Source organism: Rhincodon typus, chromosome 10 (genome assembly GCF_021869965.1).
Source record: "Rhincodon typus isolate 14 chromosome 10, sRhiTyp1.1, whole genome shotgun sequence".
Taxonomy (NCBI): Eukaryota; Metazoa; Chordata; class Chondrichthyes; order Orectolobiformes; family Rhincodontidae; genus Rhincodon; species Rhincodon typus.
The window spans coordinates 30,615,819-30,631,746 of record NC_063341.1 but is presented as its reverse complement, the minus strand read 5'-3'; the positions used below and the strand labels follow the sequence as shown (position 1 = coordinate 30,631,746).

The window sequence follows — 15,928 nt, the reverse complement described above, 5'->3', positions numbered from 1 at the left end:
TCTGCAGACGTTTCGTTACCGTGCTTGGTAACATCCTCAGTGCAGCCTCTGATGAAGCGTCAGTGTGTTTTCCCGCCTGGTTTTTAAACCCTGGGGTCCATTGCGATGGATTGCCTCACTTCCGGGTTTCCTCCGTAGTGGAATGTATATGGGGTCGAATTCAATGTGTTTATTAATAGCATGCTTTGTGGAGTGCCATGCTACAGGAATTCTCGTGCTTGTCTCTGCCTAGCCTGTCCCAGGATCTTGGTGTTGTCCCAGTCGAAGTGGTGGTTCTCCTTGTCCCATGTGGATTGAGACGAGTGAGTATTGGTCATGTCTTTGTAGCCAGTTGGTGTTCATGTACTCTTGTTGTTAGTTTCCTTCCTGTTTGTCCGATGTAGTGTTTCTCGCAGTCTCTGCATGGGATCTTGTAGATGACATCAGTCCTGTCCATGGCGGAGAGTGGGTCTTTAGTTCGGGTGAGCACTTGTCATAGGGTTGATGTGGGCTTGTGTGCCACTCTGATGCCCAGCGGTCGTAGGAGTCTTGTGGTGAGTTCTGACGTGTTCCTGTTGTAGGGTAGTGTGATGAGTGTGTCAGGGCATGTAGAATCTTTCTGATGCTGTTTCTGTAGGCATCTCCTGACCCAGTTCTTTGGATATCCATTATCCTTGAACACTTGGAAGAGATATTCTTCTTCCTCTTGGCGTAATTCCGTGTTGCTGCAGTGTGCTGTTGCCCTTTTAGTGTTCGCACGCAGCTTCGTTTGTGTGTGCTGGGATGGTTACTATTGAAGTTCAATACCTGGTCTGTGTGTGTGGCTTTTCGGTGTACTTTCGTTTGCAGTTCCCCATTTGTCTTGCACTCTACCATGACGTCCAGGAATGGGAGTTGTTTGTTCTTCTGCAAATCCAACTTAAACTATGGATACGCTACGTAGACGACACCTTTGTCATCATTAAACAGACCAAATTAGAAGAGACACACAAGCTCATAACCACCACCCTTACCGGAATAAAATTCACCAGAGAGGAGGAAAAGAACAAACAACTCCCATTACAAACAACGCTACAATCGGACAAACAGGAAGGAAACTAACAACAAGAGTACATGAACACCAACTGGCTACAAAAAAAAAAACACGACCAATACTCACTCATCTCAATCCACATAGACAAGGAGAACCACCACTTCGACTGGGACAACACCAAGATCCTAGGACAGGCTAGGCAGAGACAAGCACGAGAATTCCTGGAAGCATGGCACTCCACGAAGCAGGCTATTAATAAACACATGGAACTCGACCCCATATACATTGCCTCACTTCCGGGTTTCCTCCGTAGTGGAATCTATCGCAACGGACCCCAGAGTTTAAAAACCAGGCGGGAAAACACACTGACGCTTCATCAGAGGCTGCACTGAGGATGTTACCAAGCACGGTAACGAAACGTCTGCGGAACAACAAACCAGCTCGGCGAGCCAACCAACCTCAACACCCACGACCCGAGCTACAGATCTACTCCAAAACCTTGTCCTTTCTATTTTTTTAAAAAATTTCCCTCACTCCCATTATTTAATTTAAAGCTCTCTCTACAGAGATGGTTATTCAATTCACAAAGGTACTATTCCCAAGTAAACAAGTCTTTTAGAATTCTGCATTGTCATACATCTAAGTTTGACATTCAGAGACTATGTTTTTCTTGCTAGTCATCCCATCACACTGTGCAATTAACTCAAATAATGGTGATTCAGCTGTTCGTGCCCAGTTTCTGTATTGTATTGTTTGAAGCCTGAATAGGCAAAAGAGGCAGTGTCATGCTCTTAATAAACTGAGAGATCAATGTATTTGTGGAGGGTCTAGGATCACTGGATGCAGAATCAGTTTGGGTGGTGCTAAGAAACAGCATGGTGCAACAAACATTGGTGGGGCTTGTTTAGTGACCAAATGTAACTGGTAATGTTGGCATAAATCTGGAAATTCGAGATGCATGTAACATGGGCAAAAGAGTAAAGATGGGGAATTTCAACTTCCATATAGATTAGAAAAACCAAATTAGCACTAAATCAACAGGGAATGAATTTCTAGAGTGCGTACTGGATAGGTTTTTGAAGCAGTGTGTTGAAGAGCCAACTAGAGAATGGGCTATTTTAAAATTTCATAGTATGTAATGAGAAATGGTTAAATAATAAATCTGCTCTAAAGGATCTTTTGGGAAATAGCAATTATTAGAATTCTACATCAAGTTTGAATGTGATATAGTTCATTCTGAAACTAGGGTTTTAAATCTGAATAAGGAAAGCAACGAAGTTATCAGGGCAAGCTGGCTGTGATGGATTGGGAAAATATACCAAAATGTTTGGGGTTTGATACACAATAGCTAGCACTTAGAGAAAAACTTATGGCCTACAATGGATATAGTTTTCTCTAAGGCACAAACACCCAATGGGAATGGCAAATTAATGGTAGCTAACAAAGGAAGCTAAAGGTTGGATTCAAGGAGATTCTAAGGCCTCTATAAAAGGTCAAAAAAGTGGTCAGCCCAAGGATTAGAAGTAAATTTAAAATCTAGCAAAGGATGACCAAGAAACTGAGAGAAAAAGTTAAAAAGAACCTTGCAGAGTTATATTTACGGCACACAGTTGTGAGGTGTAAGTTGGTAACTATGAATAGGTACACAAGGACCCTAAACTGCAAGTTGCCAGTTTCCAAGAAGGAACACCACTGTAGATGTTAACCCTCAATGACTATAACAATATGGGATTGATGGTAAACCATGGGAAGATATGTTGGATTTCCCTGCCATTGCTCGTGTCAAACTGTCTGTATGATGGCAATTAAGTGATAATCATATCTCCACAAAAGGGTAATTTATTCAACCAACTTCATGCAAGAACCCATTAAAAATACCAGGGCACAAAGGTGGATAACCATGTACACAAGTCAGACACAAATTGACCTGTTAAGTACAAATTAAAATTAAAATTTGGTTGTATGTATATGCTTTAATACCATTTGCATGTTACAATTAGATAGGCATACCCATTTTGTAATTGGTTAGTTGTGTGCATGCTGTAACCCTAAATTACGGTACTAATTAGATTTAGATAACTGTACACCTTTTAATTGGCACATGCTACTTTCTTATAACTGACTCTGTAATCCTTTGTCCTGAGCCTCCAGTGTGTCATGGTTTGACATCCTGGGCTCTTGCTACAGCAAGTAATGAAGGCTGTTTTAAAACACACTGAAGATCTCCGTCTGGTCACACTCCGTAGATAAGGGTTGGAGGATAGCTGAGCAGCTATCAGAAATTCCAGAAAAAGGCAGAAAAAGGGAACAGGAATTCAAACTAGTGAGAAGCATAAAGGCAAACTGTAAAAGTTTATTTTGGTATGTATCTAGGACAAACAGAGGCTGATTAAAAGTGGAGGCAAGTGAAATTATAAGGAAGAACAGGGAAATGGCAGAGAAATGAAATAATTACTTTGTGTCACTCTTCACATAACATGATATAAGAAGATCTCCCAGAAATACTAGGCAACCAAGGGACTTGTGAAACTGAGGGACTGAAAGAAATCAATGTTAGTAAAGAGGTAGTTCTCGAAATGGTAACTGGATTGAAGGGCGATAAATCTCCGTGAACAACAGGAGCTACACCCCAGAGTGTTGATGGAGTTGCCTATAAGCATAACGGATACATTGATGACCATCTTCCAAAATTCTAATCAGTTCTGGAAAGGTTCATGCAGACTACAAAGTAACATATTATAGCCACACTATTTTAAAAACAAAAAAGGAGAACCACACTTTTTTTTTTTTTAAGAAAGGGAGATGGAGAACTACAAACCAGTTAGTCTGATGTCAGTGGTTTGTTATATACGACATAGAAGCCGAAATAGACTATTCGGCCCATCAAGTCTGCTCCACCAATCAATTACAGGGAGGCAATCACCTAGATGTATTCTTGCTGGACTGTTAATCCAGGAGAGCCAGGTAATGTTCTGGGGGCCTGGGTTCGAATCCCACCATGACAGATGGTGGAATTTGAATTCAATAAATATCTGAAATTAAGAGTCTAACGATGACCAAGAATCCATTGCCGATTGTCGGGAAAAACCCATCTGCTTCACTCATGCCCTTTAAGGAAGGAAACTGCCACTCTTACCTGGTCTGGCCTACATGTGACTCCAGACCCACAGCAATGTGGTTGACTCATAACTGCCCTCTGGGCAATTAGGGATGGATAATAAATGCTAGCCTGGCCAGTGACCCTCATCTCATGAAAAAAAAATGCTTCCCAACCCCATTCTCCTGCTTTCTCCCCATAACCCTTGATCCCTTTACAAATAAAGAACCAATCTGTTATCAATGCACTCAATGACTTGGCCTCCACAGCCTTCTGAGACAATGAGTTCCACAGATCAACCAAACTTTGGCTGAAGAAATTCCCCCTCATCTCAGTTCTAAGGTGTTGTCCCTTTACTCTGAGGCTGTACCTTTGGGTCCCAGTCTCTTCTATTAGTGGAAATAGCTTCTCCACGTCCAGTCTGTCCAGGCCTCTGTATTCTGTATAAACTTACAGAATACTGTAAGTTTAAATCAGATCCCCCTCATCCTTATAAACTCCATTGAGTACAGACCCAGAATCCTCAAACGCTCCACGCACGACAAGCCCTTCATCTCCTGGATCATTCTTGTTCACCTCATCTGAACCCTCTCCACTGCCAGCACATCCTTCCTTAGACACAGGGCCTAAAACTGCTCACAATTTTCCCCAATGTGATCTGACCAGAGCCCCATGCAGCCTCAGTAGTACATTTCTGCTCTTGCATTCTAGCTTCTTGAAATGAATGCTAACATTGCATTTGCCTTGCTACCTACCAACTGAACATCTATGTTAACCTTAAGAGAAATCCTGGACTCCTAAGACTCTTTGTGCTTCAGGTTTCTGAAGCTTTCCCAATTTATAAAATAGTCTGTGCCTCTACTCTTCCTACCAAAGTGCATAATCTCTCAATTTCCCACATTGTATTCCATCTGCCACTTCATTACCCACTCTGAGCCTATCCAAGATTCCCCCCTTCCTCAACACTACCTGCCCTTCCACCTATCTTTGTGTCATCTGCAAACTTAGCAACAATGCCCTCAGTTCCTTTGTCCAGATTGTTGATGTATAACATGAATAGTTGCAGTCCCAATGAAATTCCACTAGTCACTGGTTAAAAGACCCTCTTAGCCCTATGCCATCTCTAGCCAAAACCAATGGCTCTCATGTTATTTAGCAGCCTCTTGTGCAGCAACTTGTCAAAAGCCTTCTGGAAATCCAAATAGATCACATCCACAGGCTCTCCTTCATCTAACTTACTCATTATCTCCTCAAAGAATCCGAACAGATTTGTCAAGCATGACCTCCCCTTCATGAAGTCGTGCTGACCCAGTCCAATTTTATTATGCACTTCCAAATACTCCACAATCTCATCCTTAATTACAGTATCTAAAATCTTACCAACCACCAAGGTCAGGCTAACTGCCTACAGATTCCAGTCTTCTGCCTCCTGCCATTCTTAAGCAGAGGTATTACAGTAGCCCTTTTCCAGACCTCCAGGACCTTCCCTGACTCCAGTGATTCCTGAAAGATCACCACAATGCCTCTATAATCTCATCAGCTATCTCCTTCAGAGCTCTGGAGTGTCATCCATCTGCTCCGGGCTATTTAAACACTTGCAAACCTTTCAGCTTCCCCAGCATCACCTTCTTAGTGATGACCTCTACGCTCACCTCTGACCCATGACTCTCTTGAAATTCTAGTATGCTGTTAGTTTCTTCCACAGTGAAAACTGATGCAAAGTACTTATTCAGTTCCTCTGCCATTTCTTTGTTCCCCATTACTACTTCTCCAGCCTCATTTTCTAACCGTCCAATGTCCACTTTTGCCTCTCTCTCTTATCTTTTCAATATTTAAAAACTCTTGCAGTCTTCTTTTATATTACTAGTGAGCTTACTCTCATTTCTTATTGCTTTTTAACTTTTTCCATGCAAGTATTGTGCTGGCTTCATTGCAAGAGGGTTTGAGTACAGGAGTAAAGAGATCTTGCTGCATTTGTATAGAGCTTTGGTGAGACAACACCTGCAGTATTATGTGCAATTTTGATCTCGTTATTGAAGGAAGGATACATATGCCATAGAAGGAGTGCAATGCAATTTCACCACACTAATTGCTGGGATGCCAGAATTGTTTGAGAAGAGATCAAGGAAATTGGGTCTGTATTCTCAAGGGTTTTGACGAATGTATGGTGATCTCATTGAAACGTACAAAATTTTTAAATAATGTTAAGGTGAATGTAGATAGAATGCTTCCTCTGGCTGATGAGCCTTGAATCAAAAGACAATCTCAGATTAAGGGTATGTTATTTATTACTGAGATGAGAAGAAATTTCTTCACTCAGGAGGGTGGTCAATCTTTAGAATTCTCTATCCCAGATGCCTATGGAAGCACAATCAATCAATGAGCATGTTTAAATCAAAAATTAGTAGACCTTTGGAGACTAATGATATTGAGGGATAAGGATATTGTGCAGGAAGGTGGCATGGAGGTAGATGATCAGCCATGATCTAAGTAACTGGCTGAGCAGGCTTTATATGCTGAATGGCCTAATATGCTGAATGGCCTATTCCTGTTCCCATGTTCATCTGCCCTGGGAAGCTGCAGAACTTGAGATTACAAACGTAGAAGATCTCTTTGTTAAATCGTTATATCCAGGAGCAAAAAGACTTGAAAGCCATTCCATATAATATTACATTTTCCCCACTTTTATTCACCTTCAATTTCTCTGGATCCATTTCTTTGGACATCTCCTCCTTTCTCATTTCAGATATTGTCTTAGGACTCTTCTTATCCTTTTGAGAAGCAAACCCTTGACTTGACAGCAAGTCCTCAAAGTTACTATCTGCAACTTTTGGTCGAGTTCCTGAAGTAAATACAGAATCAACATATAAATTACAGAAGTACTGCACAAGCTGGATAGGAAAACAAAAAAAGGTAAATCAGTCGTTTGATACAAAGCATTTGGCTGGAAGGTTTTCCTGCAAATTACAGTAACTAACAATTGTTGTTCAACCCAAATAATCACTACCTTTTAATTCACAGTTAATTCAATTTTAAATAGTTAATTTCTAGGGGACAATCATCTGAACAAGCATCTTCCTTCAAAATGCCTCTAATTAAGGCAACATCCTGGTGTGACATATTGAACTCAATATCAACAACCATGCCTCTGTGGACATAGAAAGCACAGTCAGAAGTCACATGACACCAGGTTATAGTCCAACAGGTTTATTTAAAATCACAATCTTTCAGAGAGATGCTGCTTCATCAGATGAAGTGGAGGGAGGCAGACGGGCGCAGAATATGTAGATGGAGTGATAATTCCAGGTAATTAAGAGCGTCAACAGACAAGTTGAAATATAGTGTGAGTAGAGTGTCAACAGGCTGCCATTTGATTTGTCAAATGCAGCACCATCTTATTTTTGATTATTTGTCATTATCTGCCTTAATTAATTAGTTCATAGGTTATCTCTTCACTTGTTATTCAGTGTTGACTCTTTACTTACACTGTATCAATCTACTGACACTCGATCATCTACAAAGACTTGTTATTCAGTCTGTCAACACGCTACTCACTATTTCTACTTATCTGTTGACACTCCTGTTTACTTGGAATTATCTTGCCTTTATCTCGCCGCCTATATATTCATGCCTGTGCGTCTCCCTTCACTTCACCTGACTAAGAAGCAGCACTCAAAATGCTTGTGATTTTAAATAAACATAGAATCCAACACAGAATCCAGAGAGTGTGGAAACTGGCCATTTGGCCCAATGGGTCCACACTGACCCTTCTAAGAGCACCTAGGCCCATCACCCTGCTCTATCCCCTGTAACCCTGTAGATCTCCTGGCTAATGCACCTAATTTACACTATGGGGCAATTTAGCATGGCCAATCCACCTAACTTGCACATCTTTGGGCTGTGGGAGGAAACTGGAGCACCCAGCGGAAAACCACGCAGACACGGGGAGAATATGCAAACTCCACTCAGACAGACCTGGTGGCATGAGGCAGCAGTGCTAACCACTGAGCCACCGTGCCACCCAAACCCGTTGGACTATACTGTGGTGTCGTGTGACTTCTGACTTTATCCATCCCAGTCCAACAGCTGGCATCTCCACATGACTGACAGAAAACAAAAATCGGTGTTTTCTCCAATCAGCATGTTGAATTTGTCTGCTTCACTGGACAATTGAAAGCTGGAATAAAATGTTCCAGCTGAATGCATTCTTTTACTGATCAGAAAACATGAACCCCAACTACCTTAAGCTCCTGTGGTCAAATAATCAGAAGCAAAAATTGGACAGCATGTCTTACTGCAGAGTACAGAATCAGACATGGAGCAGTTTATTTGTTCTGCAACACAGGCTATGTTTAATGAATTCAACTATTACTGGATTCAGAGATGCAATAAATCTTTGAAATTTAGTCTTCCTTTTCATTTTCCACTGAAGACAGACTCTAGCAGGAATATTGTTTCCTTCTGGTACATTAAAGGCCATCACCTCAGCAAACCCACCCCCATCCACTTAACTCATTCTTCACTGGCGAGTCTAGACAGTTAAGACTATAACCTGGGAGACAGCAGGACATCACAGCTGATTCCTAACTCAAGCTACATGTGCACTTTCCAGAAGGAGACCACTAGACAGCAACCAGAAATAGAAATAATGGTTGTTGATTGATCCCTTCGTGATCCTAAGGGCATCAACTCCAATTGCCACTGGAGTCCCACCAACCCCACTTAAAATTGGATAACATACTATTCTGTTCTAAACTTCTTTCAAATAAATAAATAAATAAATAAATCACCCCTTTCTGTCTTTCTAGGTCAAACTTCTTAGTTTAAGGACAAATGCCCTGTTATTCTCAACAAATTTTCTCAAAACATGCACAGGAAGTTGAAGAATGGCAATCCGAAATAGCTCTTGCTTTGCCATCTTTTAGCATTAAAGTGCCTTCTGTGAAGAGTGTAGTTTATCCTTCAAATTGGTAACTTCATGGAATGAAGGAAAGGAAAACAGTAGAAAACATATCTAGAGAAAAAAAAACAGACGAGATAGGAACATGCTTTAATCTACGAAGCTCAGTAAGTGAAATCATGAAGACTATCACAATAGTGCGACATGTTACTATAATATCAAATTGAACAATTTCAACACATGTTTATGATTCTGTTATCCAAAAGCTTTAGATTTCAGCCAGGCATCGTAGGCAGGCTATTATCTGAAGGGAGGGGGGAGGAAAAAAGAAATGTCATCATTAAAAAGGTACAACCACTGTCACCTCCTGTTCAAGTGTTTGACAAGACAAACATAGAAAAGTTAACAAGAAACATTCATACTTACCATATGCAGGTCCTCGTGGCCCACGTTCATCTCGATTACCAATCACACCAGAAAAACTGACGTTATAGTTTGGTCTATTCTGTGGAGATGACTGGGGTATTGGTTGCTGGGGCTTTGTTGGTTGTGGTTTTGTTTGCTGTTGTTGCCAGGTAGATGAACCTTGTTGCCAAGCAAATCCTGTGTTCTGCTGCCAAGAGCTTCCTCCCACTGGCTGAGGGGATTGTTTCTGTGGTGAGCCCATTGGTTGAAAAGATCCTCCTGTTCCAGTGGGTGTGGTGGGTTTACTTGAAAATGCTGAACCACCTATTTATACAGAACATGTCATATTTAAACTTTTCAAATTAGCTTGTAACACAAATTATTCCTCTTTTACCACTAACCACAAAATGGCATGTGTTTTGTCAGTCTAAGTTATACAAGTGACTACCTAACATTAAATTTCTGAAGAAGAGTCCCGACCCGAAACGTCAACTTTCCTGCTCCTCTGATGCTGCCTGGCCTGCTGTGTTCCTCCAGCTCCACACTATGTTAACCCAAAATGCTGCTGTATTGCAAGTATCCCAACGTATGCGTGTTATGCTTTAGAAAGCAAAGAGCTTCACTTCAAGAGATAGTAGGAACTGCCGACGCTGGAGTCGGAGATAACAAGGTGCGCAGCTGGATGAACACAGCAGGCCAGGTTCAAGATGCACTAGTTCACAAGTTCAGATTGAAGAATGGACATCTTAAATGCCCAGTTACTGGGAATTTGTACGCAGAAAACACCACTGAGTATTTAAATAACCTCTCATTCTGGCAAATCACCCCAGGACTGGATCTGGTTCAGCTCATCGAGAAAATGGTTGTAGAGCTGTACCATCTGGTGCAAGACACTCGCACCTGTCCTGCAGCATTGGATGGGACGGGCCTATGACAGAAAACCAGCTATAACCTGAAACTTGGCTACACTGTCTTACAGGAAGATGTTGCATTACTGAACTATAGCAATTGTACTGTGAAAGCATAAAATGGCTCCACTCTCCTCACAACCATTATATCCATTATTAAAAAAGCTATAAAATAAGCAGTTATATACTGAATCACTCTTTTTCAAACACATGTGTGTGTGTGCTTTCAAGTTCCCTTCATTTTATATTTTACTCTTCACTTAATCACAATTATATTTTTGCCTCTTTCTGGATTCTAGATTATTTGGTATCTCATGTCTTAATTCACTCTTACTAGTGAGTGTAATTTCTACATTTTCCTCAAATGCCTTTCACAGCCTTCAAAATATAAGGCAAGCTTTAAGTAATTTTCCAGGAATACTGAGCACAACCAGTGAGCAATTTTAGCCTTGGTGCTCCCCCTGTCCTGCCCTGCCCTGCCCTGCTCCCTCCCCTCAATAGAACAGCCTGTCATTTATCCATCCACCCTGCAGCTACCAGGATCGCAGCAGCTGTGCTTTTAAATTGCTCTCCTAAGCAGACAGTGGGGTGACCTATTTAATAAAGTGGAGATTTTCATTGCTTCTACTTTAGAATGCAATGGCACCATTGAGAACTGACTGTAGTTTTAACGAGAAGCTGCTTGATCAGCCCCTCGGATTAGTTTTCAAATCTCACATTATCAAGGTCCCATTGTTTGCTTTATAGTTATTGCTCAGGAATTTGAAATTCGTCCTAATGGAACACCAGAACCACGACAGTTCTAAGCTGAGATGGCTGTGCTTAAGACCTTAGTGATGCCCATTTGAAATGAGTTTACACGGAGGGAAAAGGTTGGAGGAGATCAGAAGAGACAAATTGCTATAAATAAGCAGATGGCACAAGAAATCTCAACTCAGAAATTTTTGAAACAGCACTCAGACTGTTGCTAAGTACCTGACTGTATACTTGGTGGCATAGATCAAATAAAATGTAGAAGGAAATTAAGTACAGTTTAGCACATAATTAACTGAATTCCTTGAACTGTTAAAACCTGTAATATAACTGACTATTCAAAACAGCATACAGTTATTAGTATTCACATTGTTCAATTCTTGTGCTGCAAAAATGTTTTGCTGACTCAACTGGATCCCCTCTTCCACATTGGGTGCCTGCTTAAGGTGTGTCCCAACTGAGGTGCTTCCTGCCAAACTGGTCTCGCTATCAAGAACTCCAGGATCTTCTCTCACTACCCTTTGCTGAGGCTCCCCTCTCCTCCCAGAGAGGCTCTGAACCTGCCAGGTACTAGACTCCATGGCTCAGAATTAGACGATTGATTGCAGTCCCAATCCTGGTCATTAATACCATTGACACTGGTGCAACCACAAAATATCCGGTGAATCAGAGACATTGCACCCAAGAAAGGGGCAGAAGACCCACTTTCAGCCAATTAATGCTCCTGTGAGCATTAAATAGTGAGCGATTTTGTGATTAGCATCCTGGTTTAGTGAAAAGGAAACCATATTTGACAAACTTATTAGCAGGGCTGATAAAGCAGAATAAAGAGACATCATGTATTGCATTTCAAAAGGCGTATGACAAAGTATCACTTAAAATAAAACATTACTGAACAAAAGAGCTCAATGTTGGGGTGGCATGTGAGTTAGCCAATTTTTTTATCCATGCAAGCAGGAAGCAGTCAGCATTAATGGCTCACTTCCAGTTAAGTATAAACTATTGTACAATTTACATTAATGATTTTGATGAAGGACAGTGTGTATTGTAGCCCATTTTACCAATGAGTGGGCTAAGCAAGTGAGGAGCAGGATACAACAGATTCATCACAATGTATAGATAGGTTGGTTAAGTGAGCAGGCAACAAGGTGTAAAATGGAGTCAATAAATGTGAAACAAAAAGTTGCTGGAAAAGCTCAGCAGGTCTGGCAGCATCTGTGAAGGAAAAAACAAAGTTGACATTTCAGGTCCAGTGACCCTTCCTCAATAAATGTGGAGCTGGAAAAGCAGGACCATCTTACTTTAGGTCCGTCGGTTCCCCTCCTCTGTTAAGGACATCCTCAACTGCATCTTCCTGATTTCCTGCACTTCTACCCTCAAACCCTCTCCCCTCAATAACAGTAATGATAGAGTCCCCTTAGTCCTCACATATCACCCCATCAACATCCAAATACAATGCATCATTCGCCGATGTTTCCACCACCTGCAATCAGACCCACCAAAAAAATATTTCCCTCCTCAAACCTGTCCGCCTTCCGCAGGGATGGTTCACACCACAACTGCCTCGTCGGCGCCACACTCCCCACTAACCCCTCCACCACACCCGGTACCTTTCCCCGCAACCACAGGAGGTGCTACACCTGCCCCTACACCTCCGTCCAAGGCCACAAACAATCCTTCCAAATCCAGCAGAGATTCACCTGCACTTCATCTGACCTCATTTACTGTATCTGTTGCTCCCGATGTGGTCTGTTCTATAATCGGGGAGACCAAACGCAAACTTGGGGACCGGTTCACGGAGCACATGAGCTCGACACGCACCAACCAACCAAACCTTCTGGTTGCCATCCACTTTAACTCCCCCGGTGGCATGTCCATCCTTGGCCTCCTTCACTGTCAAAGTGAGGCCAAAATGCAAACTGGAAGAATAACACCTGATATTTTGCCTTGGGAGCTTACAGCCCAATGGCCTGAATATTGACCTCCCAGCTTCAAAATCTCTCCACTCGCAACCTGTCCATCTTCTGACTCACCTATCTGTTCTACTCTTCCCACCAACCAACCAACCACATCGACCCCCTCCCTGCATCAACCTATCTCCATCCCAACTTCCTTTACCCCAGCCCCACATCCGCTGCCTCTATTCATTTCTGGGCTCCCCTCCCCAGTCCTGACCAAGGGTTTCAGCATGAAACATCAACTTCCCTGCTCCTCGGATACTGTCTGACCAATTGTGCTTTTCCAGCTCCACATTTATTGACTGTAGCTTCCAGCATCTGCAGTCCTTACTATACTCCATTTTCAATGCTGGACACAATGTGAGAAAATGCAAGGTTATTAGGAAGGATAGAAAAGCAAGATATTATTTAAATAGAGAAGTATTATAGACATTACAGGACATAGGGACGTTTAATCACAAAATATATAGTATAGGCACAGCAAGTAAAAAGGCAGAAAATGTAATTTGGGGACTTAAACTGGAATTTTTTTTTCTAAAAGGATCGAAAGCATGAAAAAGAAAATGGCTTAAAAATAACCATATGAATCATGTGACCCATCCAGGCTAATAAAGTTTCATGTTTACAAGTATAGAACAATGAAAGCTTTTCAGCATTTAATGTGACTTTCACTAACGACGTCAAAATGCATTGAAAGAAACAGAAAATATAATGCATGTCTCAGTAAGGGGAAATAAAAGAAATCTTTAAAAAAATTTCAATACAACCACACTGATGCACCTCAAGACTCATTCAAGAATATTCAAGGCTTGCACTTGCACATTCTGAATCAGCATTTTATTTTTATTCACTGAAAATAATGGGGGAAATGAATGGGATGTGACGTTCTCTGGCTGGGCCAGCATTTATTGTTCACACTTAACTGCCCAGAGGTGGGTGAAGAATCAACCACATTTCCATGGGTCTGCAGTCACCTTAGGTCAAAAGAGGCAAGATTGGCAGTTTCCTTCCCTGAAGGACATTAGTGAGCCGTAAGGGGTTTTCCAAATATCAACAATGGTTTCATAGTCATCATTTGACACTCATTCCAGACTTTCTTTGGATTCAAGTTCCACCCTCTGCCATGGTGTGATTTGAACCCAGGTCCCCAGAAAATTACCTGCATCTTTGGATTAGCAATCTCTAGCAATAATACCACTTGGCCATTACCTCCCCATTGCAGGACATTCAGACATGCTGCTCTTTAGACTTGGAGTGGAGTCACTTTAATGATGCAAGATGCATTTGAGCATACAAATAGAGCATAAAAAGGGATGAGAAAATTTGGGCATGGAGCAAGCACAGGTGTAAGTGGAGCAGTTCCCACCTAAGCATTGGCAGAGGAAGTTGATGCCACTGATGTCAACATTTGTCAGAGCCAGAAGCTTCTGTGACTCCACCTGTATGCACATGCACACTGCCACTTCTTGCTATGATCATTTTTCCACCGCTCACTATTTCACTTGGCCTCCCTCCCCCCACCCACATTCAACACTCTGTCACCAATCAGCTTGCTAACTGCTGGTCGTTCCATTCCAAACTTCTCATTATCTCTGACACAACCTTCCTTCCAAACTTCCAGGGATGGGAAAGAATGAGGAAGGGGGGAGGGAGGTAGTAAAAGATAAGGAACCAGATGTTCAAGGCAAAATGTGACTCCAGAATTTAGATTCATTTAAATCATTTGGAAACACCAATTTTATTGCTCACATTCTTTGATGTGGGCATCTCTTTACCATATCACTGGTAGTGAAGACACAGGGACCACAACTGCTTGGGCAGTGAGTGCATCCCTGCAGTGCAGTGGCAATAAGAAGATAGCTGTGTGAAAAATATTTGCTCTCTTGGTTCCTCAATCTAACTGCAACATTTCATGCCACAATTACTTACCCATTTGAATACAAGTACATGGAAACTTCACTAGACATTGATGTTTATCTATCAAACTATATTTGAACACCGGGTGATTCTGTACAATTAGGTTTTACTTATTTGTGGAAATAAATTTTGTCAATTATAACAGTTGCAAAAAGAATTGGGGGGGGGGGGGAACCCTCATCTAAACAACAGCATTTGGTTTCAGTAATGTCCTCAACAACATTCTTTCTGGGAGTGTTCCACAGGGATCAGTGCCGAGACCTCTGTTGTTTGTGGTCTACATAAATGATTTGGACGAAAACATAGCTGGTCTAATTAGTACATTTGCAGACAATACATAGATTGGTGGAGTTGTCGATAGGGAGGATCATCAGAGGATACAGCAGGATATAGATCAGTTGGAGGCATGGGCGGAAAAATGGCAGATGGAGTTTAATCCGGACATACGTGAGGTGATACATTTTACGGTACAGATGGAAATTACACAGTGAATGACAGAACCCTTAGCTGTATTGATATGCAGAGGGATCTGGGTATGCAGGTCCACATATCACTGTAAGCGGTAGTGCAGGTAGCTAAGGTAGTAAAAAAGGCCTATGGCACGTTTGCCTTCATTGGAAGGGGCATTGAGGAGAAGGACAGTCTAGTTATTCTGCAGCTTTATAGAACTTTAGTTTGGCCACACTTGGAATATTGCGCACAGTTCTCCTCCTCACACTACCAGAAGGATGTGGATGATTTGGAGAGGGTACAGAAAAGGTTTACCAGGACGTTGCTTGGTATGGGGGATTTTAGCTATGAAGAAAGTTTGGATAGACTGTGTTTGTTTTCACTGGAACACAGGAGGTTTAGGGATGACCAGACAGAAGTTTATAAGATTGTAAATAGCATGGATAAAGTGGAAAGCATGAGGCTTTTACCCAGCGTGGAGGAGTCAATTACTATGGGACACAGCTTCAAGCTGTGGGGGGAGGGGAG

At 41.8% G+C, this 15,928-nt stretch overlaps 1 protein-coding gene across 1 annotated transcript in view; it reads right to left on the bottom strand.

The window, feature by feature from the left end:
* dnajc6 (DnaJ (Hsp40) homolog, subfamily C, member 6) overlaps window positions 1-15,928 on the bottom strand; it is a 121,609-nt gene that overhangs the window by 13,424 nt on the left and 92,257 nt on the right. Inside the window, exons 9-10 of the mRNA XM_048602075.1 lie at window positions 9,436-9,738; window positions 6,803-6,951 (exon numbers count right to left, since the gene is read on the bottom strand). Coding sequence (XP_048458032.1) covers window positions 6,803-6,951; window positions 9,436-9,738 — 452 coding nt within the window. The remainder of the gene's footprint in view (window positions 1-6,802; window positions 6,952-9,435; window positions 9,739-15,928) is intronic.